The sequence below is a fragment of the Aquarana catesbeiana genome, linkage group LG05 (genome assembly GCF_042186555.1).
Source record: "Aquarana catesbeiana isolate 2022-GZ linkage group LG05, ASM4218655v1, whole genome shotgun sequence".
In the NCBI taxonomy this organism is placed as follows: Eukaryota; Metazoa; Chordata; class Amphibia; order Anura; family Ranidae; genus Aquarana; species Aquarana catesbeiana.
In genome coordinates, this window is record NC_133328.1 from 590,707,318 (window position 1) to 590,723,581 (window position 16,264).

At 42.9% G+C, this 16,264-nt stretch overlaps 1 protein-coding gene across 1 annotated transcript in view; it reads left to right on the plus strand.

Annotated features, from left to right (window-relative positions):
• LOC141145445 (fibrocystin-L-like) overlaps positions 1–16,264 on the plus strand; it is a 265,012-nt gene that overhangs the window by 89,000 nt on the left and 159,748 nt on the right. The window contains exons 20-21 of the mRNA XM_073632157.1: positions 10,990–11,103; positions 14,449–14,601. Coding sequence (XP_073488258.1) covers positions 10,990–11,103; positions 14,449–14,601 — 267 coding nt within the window. The remainder of the gene's footprint in view (positions 1–10,989; positions 11,104–14,448; positions 14,602–16,264) is intronic.

The window sequence follows — 16,264 nt, forward strand, 5'->3', positions numbered from 1 at the left end:
CACATCTCCACTAGAACATGCGGGCGTAGGAAGAATTGGGGTTGGCAGCAATAAATTGGGATGCATACAAATTAGTTTGATCCACCATATTCTGCAGAAAATCTTGTGAGAAAAATAAAGAAAAATAATTGAATTGAGAAAAATTTGTAGTATTGGGCTGCACACCTGGCTGTGCGGTGAAAAGGGGGATGATAGTGGATCCTGAATTGGCAGGCAACCATAAGGGGTTTGCTAGGGCATCAGGAAGGTAGGACTGGGGCTGTATTCTTCAGGTTTGGCTTGCATTTCCAGTACTTGTACTGGGCTCCTCTTCCTGGGGTCTGGCGCTGCTGATGGTGGGCAGATCTCCTGATCTTGGTCCTGATCTTGGTCCTGATCTCATTCTTTTGGGAGGGACGGTTTCCTCTGCGGACTCGGACTCTGATCCACTATCCTCCACTGGCTCGTATTCCGAACCAGAATCGGATGATGGGAGCTCCCGCTGCTCTCATCATCTGACATGGCAAGAATATCATATGCCTCCTCAGGTGTGTAAACCCTTTGGGACATTATGGCAGTTCTTATTGGCAGGCCTGTGTAATGGTACTGCTGATGGTAGTGGTACAGATGGAGGTATTAGTGGCTGGCCTGTGTGGTGGTACAGATGGCGGTAGGTGTGGTGGTGGTACCGATGGCGGTACAGGTGGTGGTAACAATGGCGGTATGGGCAGGGCTGTGTTTTGGCCTAGGCCGACAAGGCCTAGGCCTAAGGCGGCACTTTGCGGGGGGCGGCAAAAAAAGCCGCCCCCCGCATGAGAGAGAGTCCCCCCACCCGATTCCCAGCTCCCGCGGCCGCCCCCCGCACACATGCAGCCCACGGCGGCCGCCTTGCTGTAGCGGCGCTGTTGGGCGTGCTTGGCAGAGGGTGGAGGGGCGTGTGTATGGGCATGCTTAGCAGAGCTCACTCCCCTCCACCCTCTGACAAGCACGCCCATACACAGCAGCGCCGCCCGCTACAGCAAGGCGGCTGCCGTGGGCTGCATGTGTGCGGGGGCGGGCGCGGGAGCGGGAGCCGGGAATCAGGAAGACGGGTGGGGGGACTTTCTCTCATGCGGGGGGCGGCGTGTGACTCACGCCCCCATAAGCGGCCGATGACTGGCGGAGGTGGAGCTTTATGCTCCGCCTACCCTCCTCCACACTGTTTGACCCTTCTCCTCGGCACAGCAGGTAAAGTTTTTGAATAAAATATAAGAGTTTTATGGGAACAGTGTTGGCATTTGATGGCACAGTGGCTACAATTGATGGGGCACAGTGACAGCGTTTGATGGGGCACAATGGCTGCGTTTAAAGGCACAGTGGCTGCAAATGATGGGGCACAGTGACAGCGTTTGATGGGGCACAATGGCTGCATTTGATGGCACAGTGGCTGCAAATGATGGGCACAGTGGCTGCATTTGGTGGGCACAGTGGCTGCGTTTGGTGGGCACAGTGGCTGCGTTTGATGGCACAGTGGCTGCAACTGATGGCACAGTGGCTGTGTTTGGTGGGCACAGTGCTTGCGTTTGATGGCACAGTGGCTGCGTTTGATGGCACAGTGGCTGCAATTGATGGGCACAGTGGCTGTGTTTGGTGGGCACAGTGGCTGCGTTTGATGGCACAGTGGCTGCAATTGATGGCACAGTGGCTGTGTTTGGTGGGCACAGTGGCTGCGTTTGATGGCACAGTGGCTGCGTTTGATGGCACAGTGGCTGCAATTGATGGGCACAGTGGCTGTGTTTGGTGGGCACAGTGGCTGCGTTTGATGGCACAGTGGCTGCGTTTGATGGCACAGTGGCTGCAATTGATGGGCACAGTGGCTGCGTTTGGTGGGGCACAGTGTCTGCGTTTGGTGGGCACAGTGGCTGCATTTGATGGGGCACAGTGTCTGCGTTTGGTGGGCACAGTGGCTGCAATTGATGGGCACAGTGGTTGCGTTTGGTGGGCACAGTGGCTGTGTTTGGTGGGAATAGTGGCTGCGTTTGATGGAACAGTGGCTGCATTTGATGGGGCACAGTGAGGCTGCAATTGATGTCTTTTTTTCTGAATTTCTTAGTTTGTTTGCACCCCCCAAAAAATTTTGAGCACCAGCTGCCACTGGCATGTGCAAAGTGCTCCATGCATGCTAAAATCAATGCAAACCCTTTAAACAGTCCACATTTAGTTGCAGTCTCCAGGGAGTGGGGAAGGGTACCTGTCAAAAACAGGTACCTGTCCCCCCCCCCCTGAAAGGTGCCAAATGAGCCTAAAGAGGAAGTGGTGTGGTTTACAGATGATAGGGTGGGTCTTAAACAGGAAGGGGTGTGGCCTCGGCAGCAAGGGGTGGGTTGTATTTAAATTAGGGGGGGGCATGAGTTTAGTCAGGCCTAGGGCAGCACAAAACCTAAATACACCACTGGGTACGGGTGGTGGTGGTGGCGGTACAGGTGGTGATGGCGATACAGGTGGCGGTACGGGTGGTGGTGGTACCGATGGCGGCACTAGTGGCGATACTAGTAGCGGCCTGTGTGGCAGTATAGATGGAGGGCCTGATGGCGGTACTAGTGGCGGTACTGGTGGTGGTGGTAGCGATGGTGGTACTGGTAGCCTGTGTGGCGGTACTGATGGCGGTGGGTCTGTGACAGATGGGCTGATTGATAGATGGGCTGATTGACAGATGGGCTGATTGACAGATGGGCTGATTGGCTGGGCTGTGTGACAGGTCCTCTTTATGGGGGGGGCGTGTTGTGCACAGTAAAACAGTAAAAGACAAGACTGATCTCACTTACTGATCCCTGCTCTCTCCTCACACGATCGGTGTGTGAGGAGAGAGCAGGGATCAGATAGTAACTGCTGTTTTGTTTACATTTGTGACCGGCTGTGATTGGACACAGCCGGTCATGTGGTAAACAGCCAATTTCATTGGCTGTTTACCATGATCGGGGAAGCGCTGTGCCCGAGGGACACACACTGTCCCCGATCCCCGCTCTGCCCGCCTCCGGCGGAGCGCACAGAGCTCGCCACTGAGAATCTTGTGTCATGTGATTGGCTGTCATTTTGACACGGCCGATCAAGTGGTAAACAGCCAATTAAATTGACTGTTTACCGTGATCGGGGAAGCCCTGTGTCCGAGGGACACATGCCGCTGGCGCGCGCCGGCATGTTATCCTGCTGGACGTCATATGACACCCAGTCAGGATAACGCAACCACTTCCCGGACGTCAATATGCTATTGACCGGGCAGGAAGTGGTTAAAGGATAAGTGCACCCTAATGCCGCGTACACACAGGCGGACTTTTCGTCCAGACTGGTCCGACGGACTTTTCGTCAAACTTTTGACGGACTTTTGATGGACTTGTGACGGACTTTTGAACGAACGGACTTGCCTACACATGATCACACCAAATTCCGACGGATTCGTACGTGATGACGTACGACCTTACTAAAATAAGGAAGTTAATAGCCGGTAGCCATGGGTTTTCATTCATCAGACTAGCAAACAGACGAGCGGATTTTTCGACCGGACTTGAGTCCATCGGAAAGATTTGAAACATGTTTCAAATCTAAAGTCCGTCAGATTTTTGACCGAAAAAGTCCGCTGCAGGTCCGTTGAAGCCGACACATGGTCGGATTATCCACCGGATTCGGTCCGTCGGAAAAGTCCGGTCCAAAAGTCCGCTCCAAAAGTCCGCCCGTGTGTACAGGGCATAACACTAAAATCGCTACATCTACAGACATCCACAATATAAGCCTAACCTATCTAACCCTGTAAAGAAGAAATCTGTGTACATACCTTTTTTGAAGCTGATCCAATCCGATCCCACGCTGAGCTGTCAGCTGTGGCTTCACTGTGGAGGCGGGTGCGGAGGACACAGCCGACAGCAGAAGACCCATAGTAAGTTTATGGGTGACGCCATTCCCCATTCATTTCACAACCGTTATCGGCTCTGCAGAGCCTCTGAGGCTGGAGACCGGACCGGATTAGCTTCAAAAAAGGTACGTATACTGATTTCTTCTTTATAGGGCTCGGTAGGTAGGCTTATTTTGTGGATGTCTATAGATGTAGTGATTTTAGTGTTAGGGTGGACTTATCCTTTAAGGATTCTTTTTTCTCTTTATCTTCACCTGGTAGTAACCACCTCGGCAGTAACACATTTTCTTTCTTAAGGTGTCTCCACTCTAGATGGAGGGCACTAATGGAGACACCTTTGGACAGCAGCAGTAGATAGACTTAACTAAGGCCATGCTCACACAAGATATACCATATGCCTGTGCGGAGCTGTGTTTACCTGTACAGGAAGGCACATGTGTTCCATGCATCCCCTTACAGGCAGTCTCATTGACGTCTATGGGGACACAGTGGCTAATTCGACACAGCCGCTGTGTTCTAATATGACATGCATGTGGGTGTGGGTGCGTGTCTGAATGGTCTAAGGTTATCAGTGGTGTACCCCAAGGTTCAGTGTTGGGACCCTTCCTTTTTAGCATCTTTATAAATTGTATAGGGTCCGGGATTAAAAGAACCATTTCAGTGTTTGCAGATGATACCAAGCTATGGAGTGGAATAACGTCCTTACAGGATGTCTCCAACTTACAAGCCAACCTCAATGCACTGTCTAATTGGGCAACTGTGTGGCAATTGAGGTTTATTATTGATAAATGTAAAGTTATGCACTTGGGAGCTAAGAATATTCATGCATCATACATACTAGGGGGAGTACAACTGGGGGAATCCATAGTGCAGAAGGATGTGGGGGTTTTGGTAGATCATAAGCTTATTAATAGCATGCAATGCCAATCTGTGGTTTCCAAAGCGAGCAAAGTCCTTTCTTGTATTAAGAGAGGTATGGACTGCAGAGAGAGAGATATCATTTTACCCCTGTACAAATCATTAGAAAGACCTCATCTGGAATATATAGTTCAGTTTTGGGCACCAGTTCTCAAAAAGAATATCTAGGAACTGGAGAAAGTGCATAGAAGAGCAACCAAACTGATAAGAGACATGGAGGAACTCAGCTATGAGGAAAGATTAGAGTAACTGAATTTTTTTTCTCTTGAGAAGAGGAGATTAACCTCCCTGGCGATATGATTATTTCATATTTTTGATGCTGAAAGCGATACAATTATTTTGCATGGAAATTTGGAGTTTTATATTGTAGGCCTGTAATTCTTAGGAATAATTCACTTAAATCTGTCCATACCAGAGTCTAGTAGACATCCCGGGTATGATAAAGTTTGAAACACGAAATCATAAATTATATTATAATAAATAACTATAAATAATTATACCAAATAATAATATAATAATAATAAAAAAGATTCAATAATGTAATCAAATCAAAAACACTGAAATTTGCTCAGTTGCAGAATTTTCGCTGTCATTACTTTTCAGTGTTTGATGACGGATCTCCCCACAAATCACTATCGCTCAATTCTGCGAGTGATTCTAATTTATTATCGCTGTTTTCTAGCTGGTCTAAAACTGCTTTTGATGTAAAGAGACGGTTTTGGTTGCTATGGATAAACTCCAGTTTCCAGGCAGAAAGAACAGTTTTTACAATATAAAACTGCATGCAGGGCACTGGACAGCCCACTAGGTACAAAAGGGATGTGAAATAATTTCATACAGTAATGTAATCTGTAAGATTACAGTGTACTGTATGTATTGTATGTGTTTCACTTTTTGAATTTGGCGTCGTTCTCCGTCCCCGTGCGTTGCAAAGCTTGCAGGGAACGGAGCTTGGCTCCATGATGAATCGAGCAGAGGACGAGCTGCTCACACTGCGGGGAGACATCGCAGAATCCAGGGGACAAGGTAAGTAAGCTCTTCCTGGATCCTGTGATGCGATGCGATCCTGAGTCTGGCTCGGGGTGGAATTTCAGAACCAAAAGCGGTAACCCCGAGCCAGACTCCGGATCGCATCGCATCGCAGGATCCAGGAAGAGCTTACTTACCTTGTCCCCTGGATCCTGCGATGTCTCCCCGCAGTGTGAGCAGCTCGTCCTCTGCTCGATTCGGGAATACCACCAGGGAGGTTAAGAGGGGATATGATCAACGTGTACAAATACATAAGTGGTCCATATAGTGAACCTGGTGTTAAGTTATTCAATCTAAGGTCATCACAGAGGACAACTGGGCACTCTTTACGTCTAGAGGAAAAAAGATTTCATCTCCAAATACAGAAAGATTTCTTCACTGTAAGAGCTGTGAAAATGTGGAATAGACTCCCTCCAGAGGTTCTGGACAGCTCAGTCGATTGCTTTAAAAAAAGCCTGGATTCTTTTCTAAATGTACATAATATAACTGGGTACTAACATTTATAGGTAAAGTTGATCCAGGGAATATCCGATTGCCTCTCGGGGGATCAGGAATGAATTTTTCCCCCTGCTGTAGCAAATTGGAGCATGCTGGGGTTTTTCACCTTCCTCTTGATCAACTGTGGGTGAAAGATTGTGTATATAGGATTGTATGATTTTTTTTTTTTTTATTGGTTGAACTAAATGGGCTTTTTCAACCTAACTAACTATGTAACTATGGGGTTGATTTACTAAAGGCAAATCCACTTTGCACTACAAGTTACATAGTTAGTCAGGTTGAAAAAAGACACAAAGTCCATCTAGTTCAACCATAAAAAAAAAAATATATATATATAAATAAAATAAAAAATATCATACCGAAAGTACATTTGGAAGTGCAGTCGCTGTAGATCTGAGGGAAAGTTCTGAAGTGAGGGGAAGCTCTGCTGATTTTATCATCCAATCATGTGCAAGCTAAAATGCTGTTTTTTATTTTCCTTGCATGGCCCCCTCAGATCTACAGTGACTGCACTTCCAAGGGCACTGTAAGTGCGCTTGTAGTGCAAAGTGGATTTGTCTTTAGTAAATAACCCCCTATGTGTCCCTATACCCACGCTATCTGCATTCGGAGACACGCACCCGCACCCACATGGATGTCATATTGGGACACAGAGGTATAGTACCCCCTGTGTGAACATGCGCTAACAAATTAAGGTCAAACTCCATCGAATATGTAAGTTACAGCAACATTTTTTTTTCCTTTTGTGATAAAAGCTTTACATAAATGAATCAAAGCTGACCATTATAAGTACTCCTGTTAGTGTTAAATGGATTGTCTCAATCCTCTAACTGCCACCTTTTCTGGAGAGTTTGGTCTATTAGGCCCCTTTCACACGGGACGGATCTGTGTTGATCCGACCCGTGTACGTCCGCTTGCTCAGCTGGGATCACTCCGTGTTCATCCGATCCGCTCTGCAGACGGATAGAGAAATAGGATTTTCTTCCATCCGCAGAATCGGGCGAGAGCGGGGATGGATGATATCGGGTGTCAGCGGATGTTCATCCGCTGACACCCGCTATCCCATAGGGATGCATGTATGTCCGTATTTCATCCGAAAACGGATGGATGAAATACGAACATACGGTCAGCACGTGTGAAAGGGGCCTTAAAGAGGAAAAAGCACGGGGTGAAAATAAAGGATAAATAACTATTAAAGAAAACAAAGGTAGCCATCATTGCTAAGAATATGAAATATTTGTTTTGCAGTTTAATATCACTTTTAAGATTGACTAGCAAGCATGTAGAGGGAGCATGCATGTTATTATTATTATTATTATTATTATTATACAGGATTTATATAGCACCAACAGTTTACACAGCATTTTACAATATAAGGGCAGACAGTACAATTACAATACAATATGGAGGGGTTCCGGAATGCTTCCTTTCATATATAGGACCATAAAATATTTCCTGTCTGTTTCTCCTGCCCTCATCACCATTTTTTATACATGCTTTTAGACATTTAGCATGATTTAACATTTAGAAATGATGAGTAAAAGTTGTAAAAATTTAGTGCAGCCCAACAATTTCTTACAGCATTTCCCTAAAATCTAGACTTTAGGTGCATAAACTCGTTCACCCCAATGTCGTCATAAGAATTAATCAGATAACCATTTTTGAATCTACCCAGCACAGATAAGCCAGCAATTACAAGCCATTATTTATCTTAGATTACGGAACTGTCTATATACTGTATTTATATGTAGTGGACATCCCACACTTGTAAATCCTCTTGTGATTCATGTCAGAACAATTAACTTGGATTGTCTTTTCTAATCCCTCTTAAACCATTCCATCCCTATAGATCTCCGCGGTATTAATATAAACCATAGTACGAAGCCCATTGATTACTATCATCTCCCTCTTGTCAAGGCAACTCAATTATGACTCAACACTGGAGCGACCGTCATAGCTAGATCCTCCCAAGCAGGGGGTTTTAAAGGGAATGTCATTTTTTAGCAAAAGGAAATTTGTATCTTAATGACCTCAACATTTAAAAAATGTTGGTTACCTGGCAGTCACACTGGTTTATGGGCTTCATTACTTCTTGAGGGTTTTAAATGTACGTGAGATCCACAATTTAGAAACGTTGTGTATACTTTGTTATTATGTGTGTACATGACTCAGAAGCCACTGCATAAAAAGGATAACCAGATAGCTAGCATTTTCAGAAGGCGGCGCCAGGAAAGGCAGCCTAAATATTCATGACAGTATTACAGATGAGTAAATTTTCTGACACAGCTGCATTGTTATCTGAGCAGCATTAATAGCTCACTGATTGGTATCACGTGTTGCCTGGGATAGCTTCTTAATAAACAGAGTTGCATGCTATATCCTTTATTTATAAAAAAACAAAAAAACAAAATTGCAGAGCTATTCATCCTGTGGAACTGCATATACATTTGTTCTATGAGAATGGTGACAAAATTGAATGTCAAATTTTCCTTCCAGGTTCTTCATTTATACAGAACAGAATGAATCAGGAAAATAACACATTATGGGCACTAGTTGGAGCTGATGATGATCAAAAAGAAATATTTCTTTATTACGAATAACATATGACCTGGATAGAAAATAACCTGATAACATTTGTTCTTGCCCCCATTTACATAGAACAAATGTGCTTGAAGAACCAATGTTTTATATATACACCCCTGGATAGATAAAAACAGCTATATGCAGTAATTTAAAAGCATATAAAGTTTCGAGTAGATGTAAACTCTAACTGAATGACATTTAATTTGCTAAAGTTCTATGCATCATAAACAATTGTCATATTTCTTTTCAATAAAATTGTTTTCAACCTTTTTTTATCTTTTGTTATATCTCAGTGCTTCTCATTTCCTGCAGTCTCTTTGCAGTCATAAGCTGTCTATATGCACTTTAGTGATGGCTTCATGGCATTTCTCAGGGCATTTCTCTGGTTTTCTGATGGTGACTGCAGTGGATCCTATCTGTGCAGTGGGGTTGATTTACTAAAGGCAAATAGACTTTGCACTTTTCAAACTGCAGTGACAATCTGGAAGAACAGTTGCTCCAGAGCTTAGTAAATGAGCAGAAGCTCTGCTGACTTCCAAACAGTCCAATCATGTGCAAGTAAAAATGCTGTTTTTTAAATTTTCCTTGTGATTGGGTATTCTGTTATTTTGTGCATATTGACGCTTTACCTCATGTACTAAACTCTGAAACAACTGCACTTGCAGAGGGCAACTACACCTTTGCCTTTAGCAAATCAACCCCAATGTGTGTTGAAAAGGCCACTTGTAATCTCCATTAGAAGCATTTGTGGCAGGGTGACAACACTGTAGAGACAGGGGCAAAGCATTGTCACCCTATAACAGAGGAAGTACATGAACAAGGACCTTCATGACAAGATCTCCAGTTTTTATTTTACTAAAAGCTGTGGAATTAATATTATTGAATATTAATTGTGAAATTACATCAGCATATTAAAACCTATATGAGATTTTAGTGATTGGGTTCACAAAAAAACGTTCAGTGTATGTACAGTATAAAAAGGAAAAAAGAAAGAAAACCTGTGCTACCAAGCAAAAATTAGTGTGACTGCAGCTGCAACAAAAACCACAAATATCAATGAGGTGAAAAATTTAAATAAAAATTAAAAAATTTGTGCGCTTGCATTAGATACTTAAATCTATATTCCTGTGTGATTGTCATAAATAGATGAATAAATGAACAAACACCATCAGAGTTAATTTTAAGTGTAAGTGAATAAAAAGTCGCTATGCGACACAGCAAATAGCGATATGTAAATCAAATACTAACATTAACCATTCCATACAGATAAATACAGAAAACTTGTGTGCAAAAAACAAGGTTATTCCACCCAAGTGCAAAGTCATAAGTGAAAGAGTTCAAAATTGCGTCATGAGTTGCAAAAAAATGCATATCCAAAGTTCATAAGTTGCATTCCTTAGTGTATATAAAGGAATAAGGGGACGTGAAGGGACCTCCAACCACCAGTGGATCCAAAGGTTGATAACAGATGTATCCTTACCAGACGCGTTGGACCTCCTTTATAGCAAGGTCTTAGAAGCATACAGATTTAGCCCTCTGCAGGGACAGGAGATGACAGCTCACCACACGACCGGAGATGATTCCGACACTTCCGCGTTAATGTAAATACTCCCTCGTTTTAAACTCGTGAATAAAGAAGGGGAGAAAAAGAAACTCCAATAGTGTAGTAGATAAAAAAGGGAATTTTATTGCCTCAGACAACTAGGCATCATACAAAAACATCCATAATATAAAAGCCGGCAAATTATAAAAACAGCAGAGACGCCCATGCTAAATTACATGGGGCTCTATGGCGATCTGACGTACACTGCGTAGCCACGCCCTACATGTTTCGTAATAGGTCACGTCTTCAAAGGGGCTTTTTATTTAGTGTATGTACAGTGCATGTATTTGCATACATTGTCCATGCTATCTTTCTGTGTCTAGTCTTATACATAGCCCCTGGGTCCTGTAGTGTGTTGATTGGTTCCTGAATTCTAATCTAATTTTTCCACCCTTGCTTTACTCGAAAAGTAGAACTGAATTGCAATTTCTTACTCAATAACTGCCACTGGTATAATAATAATAATAATATTTAAACTTTTATATCTCTTTAGGTGCAATCAGCTATATTAGACATGGCTACTGGCAAATGCTCTGATGTAATTGCCAATCAAAAGGAAGGATTATCTGTCAAGTACTTCAGGAACTATGAATCAGATTTCACTTTGGTAAATGCCTTGTATATGTATTAGGTTTTTGAAAAAATGTGATCAAGTTAATGCAATCCTCTTTATTAGTGTGTGTTCACATTATTGAAACACAGAGGAAGCAGGACTTGGTCATCACATATACAATATGTGCTTCCTGCTTAGCAGTGTTACACAATGATTGTGCTTTACAGTTTTCTTTTGCCTTCAAAGTAAAATCTATCCTCTTGCTGAGACTGTTCAAAAGCAATAGACTCTGTATGGCAGGATAGGACTTTACTAGGGGGCTGGTAGCTTGGATTGGAGATACTTCACCATTCAGACATTAATCAGGGCAGAACCTACAGTCAGTGACACATTTTGGGTTTTAGATTACTTTTTGCTCTTTACCCAGACCTGTTATCACATCTTCTGGCACAGGGGAGCCTTCCAGCACCAACTTTCTTTGTGGCTCTGAGATGTTATGTGACCAAATGTAGAGAGCTGCAAGGTATGCTAATGCTAGATCTGAAAAGATGTTTCTCAAAAACTGTCTTTTAGAAACACCAAACTTCCACCATGTCCACCACTTTATAAGACAAAATGGCACACTCAGCATGGTACACATTACTTGGCCCACAAAAATCTGAAAGGACCAATTGGTTGTGAAAAAAGAACTAAAGACTAACCAAATAACTTGTTCACTGTTGTGCCAAAGAACATGAAACAAGGACTAATGGATAAATGCAGATCAAATGCATTAGTACCAGATAGCAGCTGTTTGTAAATAAAACAATGATATAAAAGTCACCCAAGAGCACTCGAGTGATCAGCAGCACTAAAATAAACCACATATAGAGATGCAGACACAGGAAAGTGAATAGATGGAAATTCAGTGAGTAAAGTCCATAAACAATCAATGATAATAGAAGAAATGTCCATAAACGTGAGAGCAATCTTCCAAAGGGTGATAAAGTCTTCAAACCACACCATGCGTGTCACAAGTACCACTCCCCGTCAGTATTGAACTCACCAAGAGAAGTTGCCTTACACTCCCGTGTTTGGCAGTATCGCAAGTTACCCACAAAGGGTTGAATCAACGAACAGATCCTCTCCACTCGGTATAGAGGGTGTATGCAATCACATGGAGGAAAATAACAAAAGAGAGCTCCACTAGTGTGATAACGTCAAACACACTGATGTATTTATTTAATAAAACCTTCATATATTGCACTTACAAGGTACATGAATAACACAAGCATAGAAGGTGTAAAACCAGGGAGCTGTAGCGATCTATAAGCAAAATAATCCAGTCAGCGATATCTCACCACACTGCAGATACAGCTAAAGCGTCTCTCGTTGTGACCAAGTCTTCCTACTAGTTGCCATACAGCTACGCCCCTGGGCTCTTTTGTTATTTTCCCCCATGTGATTGCATACACACGTAGAGGAGAGGATCTGTTCGTTGATTTAACCCTTTATGGGTAACTGCGATGCTGCTAAACACGTGAGTGTAAGGCAACTTCTCTTGGTGAGTTCAGTACTGACGGGGAGGAGTACTTGTGACACGCATGGTGTAGTTTGAAAATTTTATCACCCTTTGGAAGATTGCTCACACGTTTATGGACATCTCTTCTATTATCATTGACTGTTTGTGGACTTTATTCAGTGAATTTCCATCTATTCACTTTCCTGTGTCTGCATCTCTATATGTGGTTTATTTTAGCGCTGCTGATTACTCGAGTGCACTTGGGTGACTTTTAGTCCGATTGGTTGTGTTTGTCCCTCGGGCTAAATGTTGCTAGTCCTCCACTGCTCTGTGGCTAAATAATTTCCACAATGTATTTCTTTTTTGGTCAGGATGCAAACACCCACTGAAAACACAGTTATGTAAGAGCCTATTTTGACTGGCTATAGTTTTCTTCAAAGGAAAAGCAAAGCCTGCTTGAAGCTGGTCAAATGCAGGTCAAAAGGAGACCAACGGCAGGTCAACTACACCTGTCAATCAAATCTGAATTATTTCAGAAGTATCTCAAAGTGATGTCAATCAAATGCCATCAACACAAGCCTTAAACCCGTCAACACTGGCTCTAACAATGAAATGGTCAGCTTTAACAGTTGCCATGTACACAGATTCTCTACAGGCTCTGTAATGCATTTAGCATGGGAGTTTCCATTGGTTAAACCTGCATGCACCAAGTCTGTCTTTCCTGGGTCTTGCAGAACCAGGTGTCCACCCTAAATTTCAAGAAATGCTTGTCCATTGTTTGGTGCCTATATTAGCATTTTATGGACTTGGAATATTAGGTACTTGCCCTTTTACCTGCCCCACAGATCTATGAACTCAATTTTAGCTGTACATAGCTTTTATATTTTACTTTGCATGGATGCTTTAGAGATTCCAATAGGAGCTACCTCAGGACTACCTGATCCACGTAAACCATCCTCCTTGTGTAGGAACTACATAGTGTCACTGCCATCTGCAACCACAATACTGGCCACACACACACACATATGAAGAAGCCTGGCCTCCTTGGCACTTACTTTCTGCAGAATGCCTTATGCCAGAGAACCTCTTGCCACCTCCATCAGTAGTCCCTAATAGGCAAAATTATGGGTCTCCAATCTTTTCAAACAAAGGGCCAGATTACTGTTCTTCAAAGTTTAGGGGAGCCAGATTTTGCCCAGTGGAAGTATAAAATGTTGTGTGTCAGTGGACATAGCCAATGCCCCATCATTGGTATGAGTGGGAGAAATAGTGCCCCATCATTGATATCAGTGGAAGGAATAGTCCCCTATAGTTGCTGTCAGTGGGAGGAAGAGTGCCCCATTGTTGGTGTCAGTGGTAGGGATAGTGCACCAAGGGTTGAATAAAGACAAGCAAAGGGCCACATCCAACCCTTGGGCAGCAGTTCAGAGACCATTGGGCCCAATTATACTTTAATAGATAAAAATGTGTATGTTAAACATTTACACCACAAAACAGGATTATATACAAATGTCATTTTAAAGCTGTTTTTTTACCAAGATTAACAAAGAAATAGGGTGGCTGAAATATTAACTTTTCCTGAAGAATAATCAGCTTCTGGATCCCTTCAGTGCTGCTCCATGTTGAAAATGTGGGTTAGAGTTCAGACTAGATTAAATTATACTTCAAAAGAGATCATGCAATCAAATGCTTGAGCTTTTGGTAACTTGAGGGAGCACTAGAGGGGACATTTTGATCAGCATTTTCTCCTTAGGAAAGGTAGGTATTTTAACCCTTCTGTTATTATGTTAATTTGTCCATTCCTGCAGACTGTTAATATAGATTTATATTACTATTTGGGTAAAGAAACCCATTTAAACTCTAATGTCATTTATTATAAATATATTGCTTCTTTGTAGTCTTCTTGGTACAGGGGCTATGTGACATCTGGGACTGAGCCGTTCTGTGGACGATCCTCCTTACAGAATCCTTATGTATTGTATGATTCAACAGAAGTGAAATCATCGACGCAAATGCCATATGGACCCATTTCATTAACTTTATATAGAAAGGTATGACTCCATGTTCATGTGTGTTGTAATTTACTGTATGTCATATACGCAAAAAGCTGTAATTTTGCATCTTTGGTATACTCATTATTATTTATTTCCAGAAGCCAACATAATATGTAGTGCTATATTTCAAACAAATAATGCATGTTAGATACATACCCCAAAGTATGCAAAAACATTACACAAAGGGGTCTGTTTAGATCATTAGGGCCAAACCCTTTGGCATCCATTTTTAAAACATTGTTTAAATGTTCCTGCTAGAAGAAGAAGAAGAAGGGCCAGACTTCCCCTCTGATCGACTTAGACTTAATTTAGACCAGGTTCAAGCAAACTGAGTGGATCAACCAGGGTGGAAAATTATCAATCATTTTGCATTGATTGGCAGCCCTGAGATACTTTGGTCATGATTTTAAAAAGAGGTCAAAATCCACATCCCTGTATGTATCATATCAGTTGAACTGGTTGTTGACTATAGATTGGATATTCCTGTCGGCAGAGAAATTGACCATTTATGATAAGTGAGGATTTCCCTCACTTTGGAGATACTTTCTTTCACTTTCAGTTGTCTTTGAGGCTCCATTCACACCTGATCGTGGGTGGAATTGCCGCGTTCACGCCCACGATTCAAAATCGCTGCAAAACGCGGGATGCATTTGCAATGCCATTACTACTAATGACACCCCAATCATGGCACGATTTTGCCATGATTGGCTCATGGAAAATCGCGCTGCAATCGCAAATAAAAAGGCGCTTTTTGCCCCAAAAGAAGCTCATGTTCCTTTCCGAGCAACACCCATTGGGATTGCAGCGCAATTTACCGAACAAGTGAGGCAAAAGTGTGGTGCAATTAGGGTGCTATGCAGTGATGGCATCACAAACACATCCCACGCTTTGCAGCGATTTAAAATCGCGGGCAGAAGCAATGCAATTCCGCCTGCAATCAGGTGTGAATAGAGCCTAAGGGACAGGAAGTGAAAGTAAATCCCTCCATTTACATCTTTGTTGTGCGTTAACTCAAGTGCAATAATGTGCATTGTGTTAAGACAGTTCATTCATTTGACACACCAGAATACACCAAAATGTGTGTACACTATTTTAACATCACGGCATGCCACAATGCACAGTAATGCATCATTGTGCATTGTGGTACACTGCAGCACTGGTGCTTTGGGTGCCATTCAGATTGTTTCACTCGTACCAAGGCATGTTACTGTGTGTTACACTAATGCAATACAAAAGTGTGATTCTGTCTTGTCAGTCTCGGTGACAATAGTCACCAAGACAAATAGAAAAGGTGAATCTCTAAAAAAGTGACACAGACAGCTAAAAAAAAAAAATCCTGATAGGTTTACTAAACCTTGCCTACTCTATTCAAAACAAAAGAGTGGCTTTAGATACACTTGAAATATTTACCCCTTATCTCAAAACCTGGACACACCTACATACACAGGGATTGGTTAGAGGGTAGTAAATATTTAGGCTGGGGATTTAAGTTTTAGCCCCAAGCTCCGGAAGTTTCTCAACAGAGCCAGAGGGAAATAATCAGTCCCATAGTATGTGGAGCCACAGACTCAATCAATCCAGGACCTCTGGCTACAGAGGGAGCCCAACACTAAATTTACCTAGCAGCGTAATTAGGAGGGTGCTACAGGTGTATTGTGGA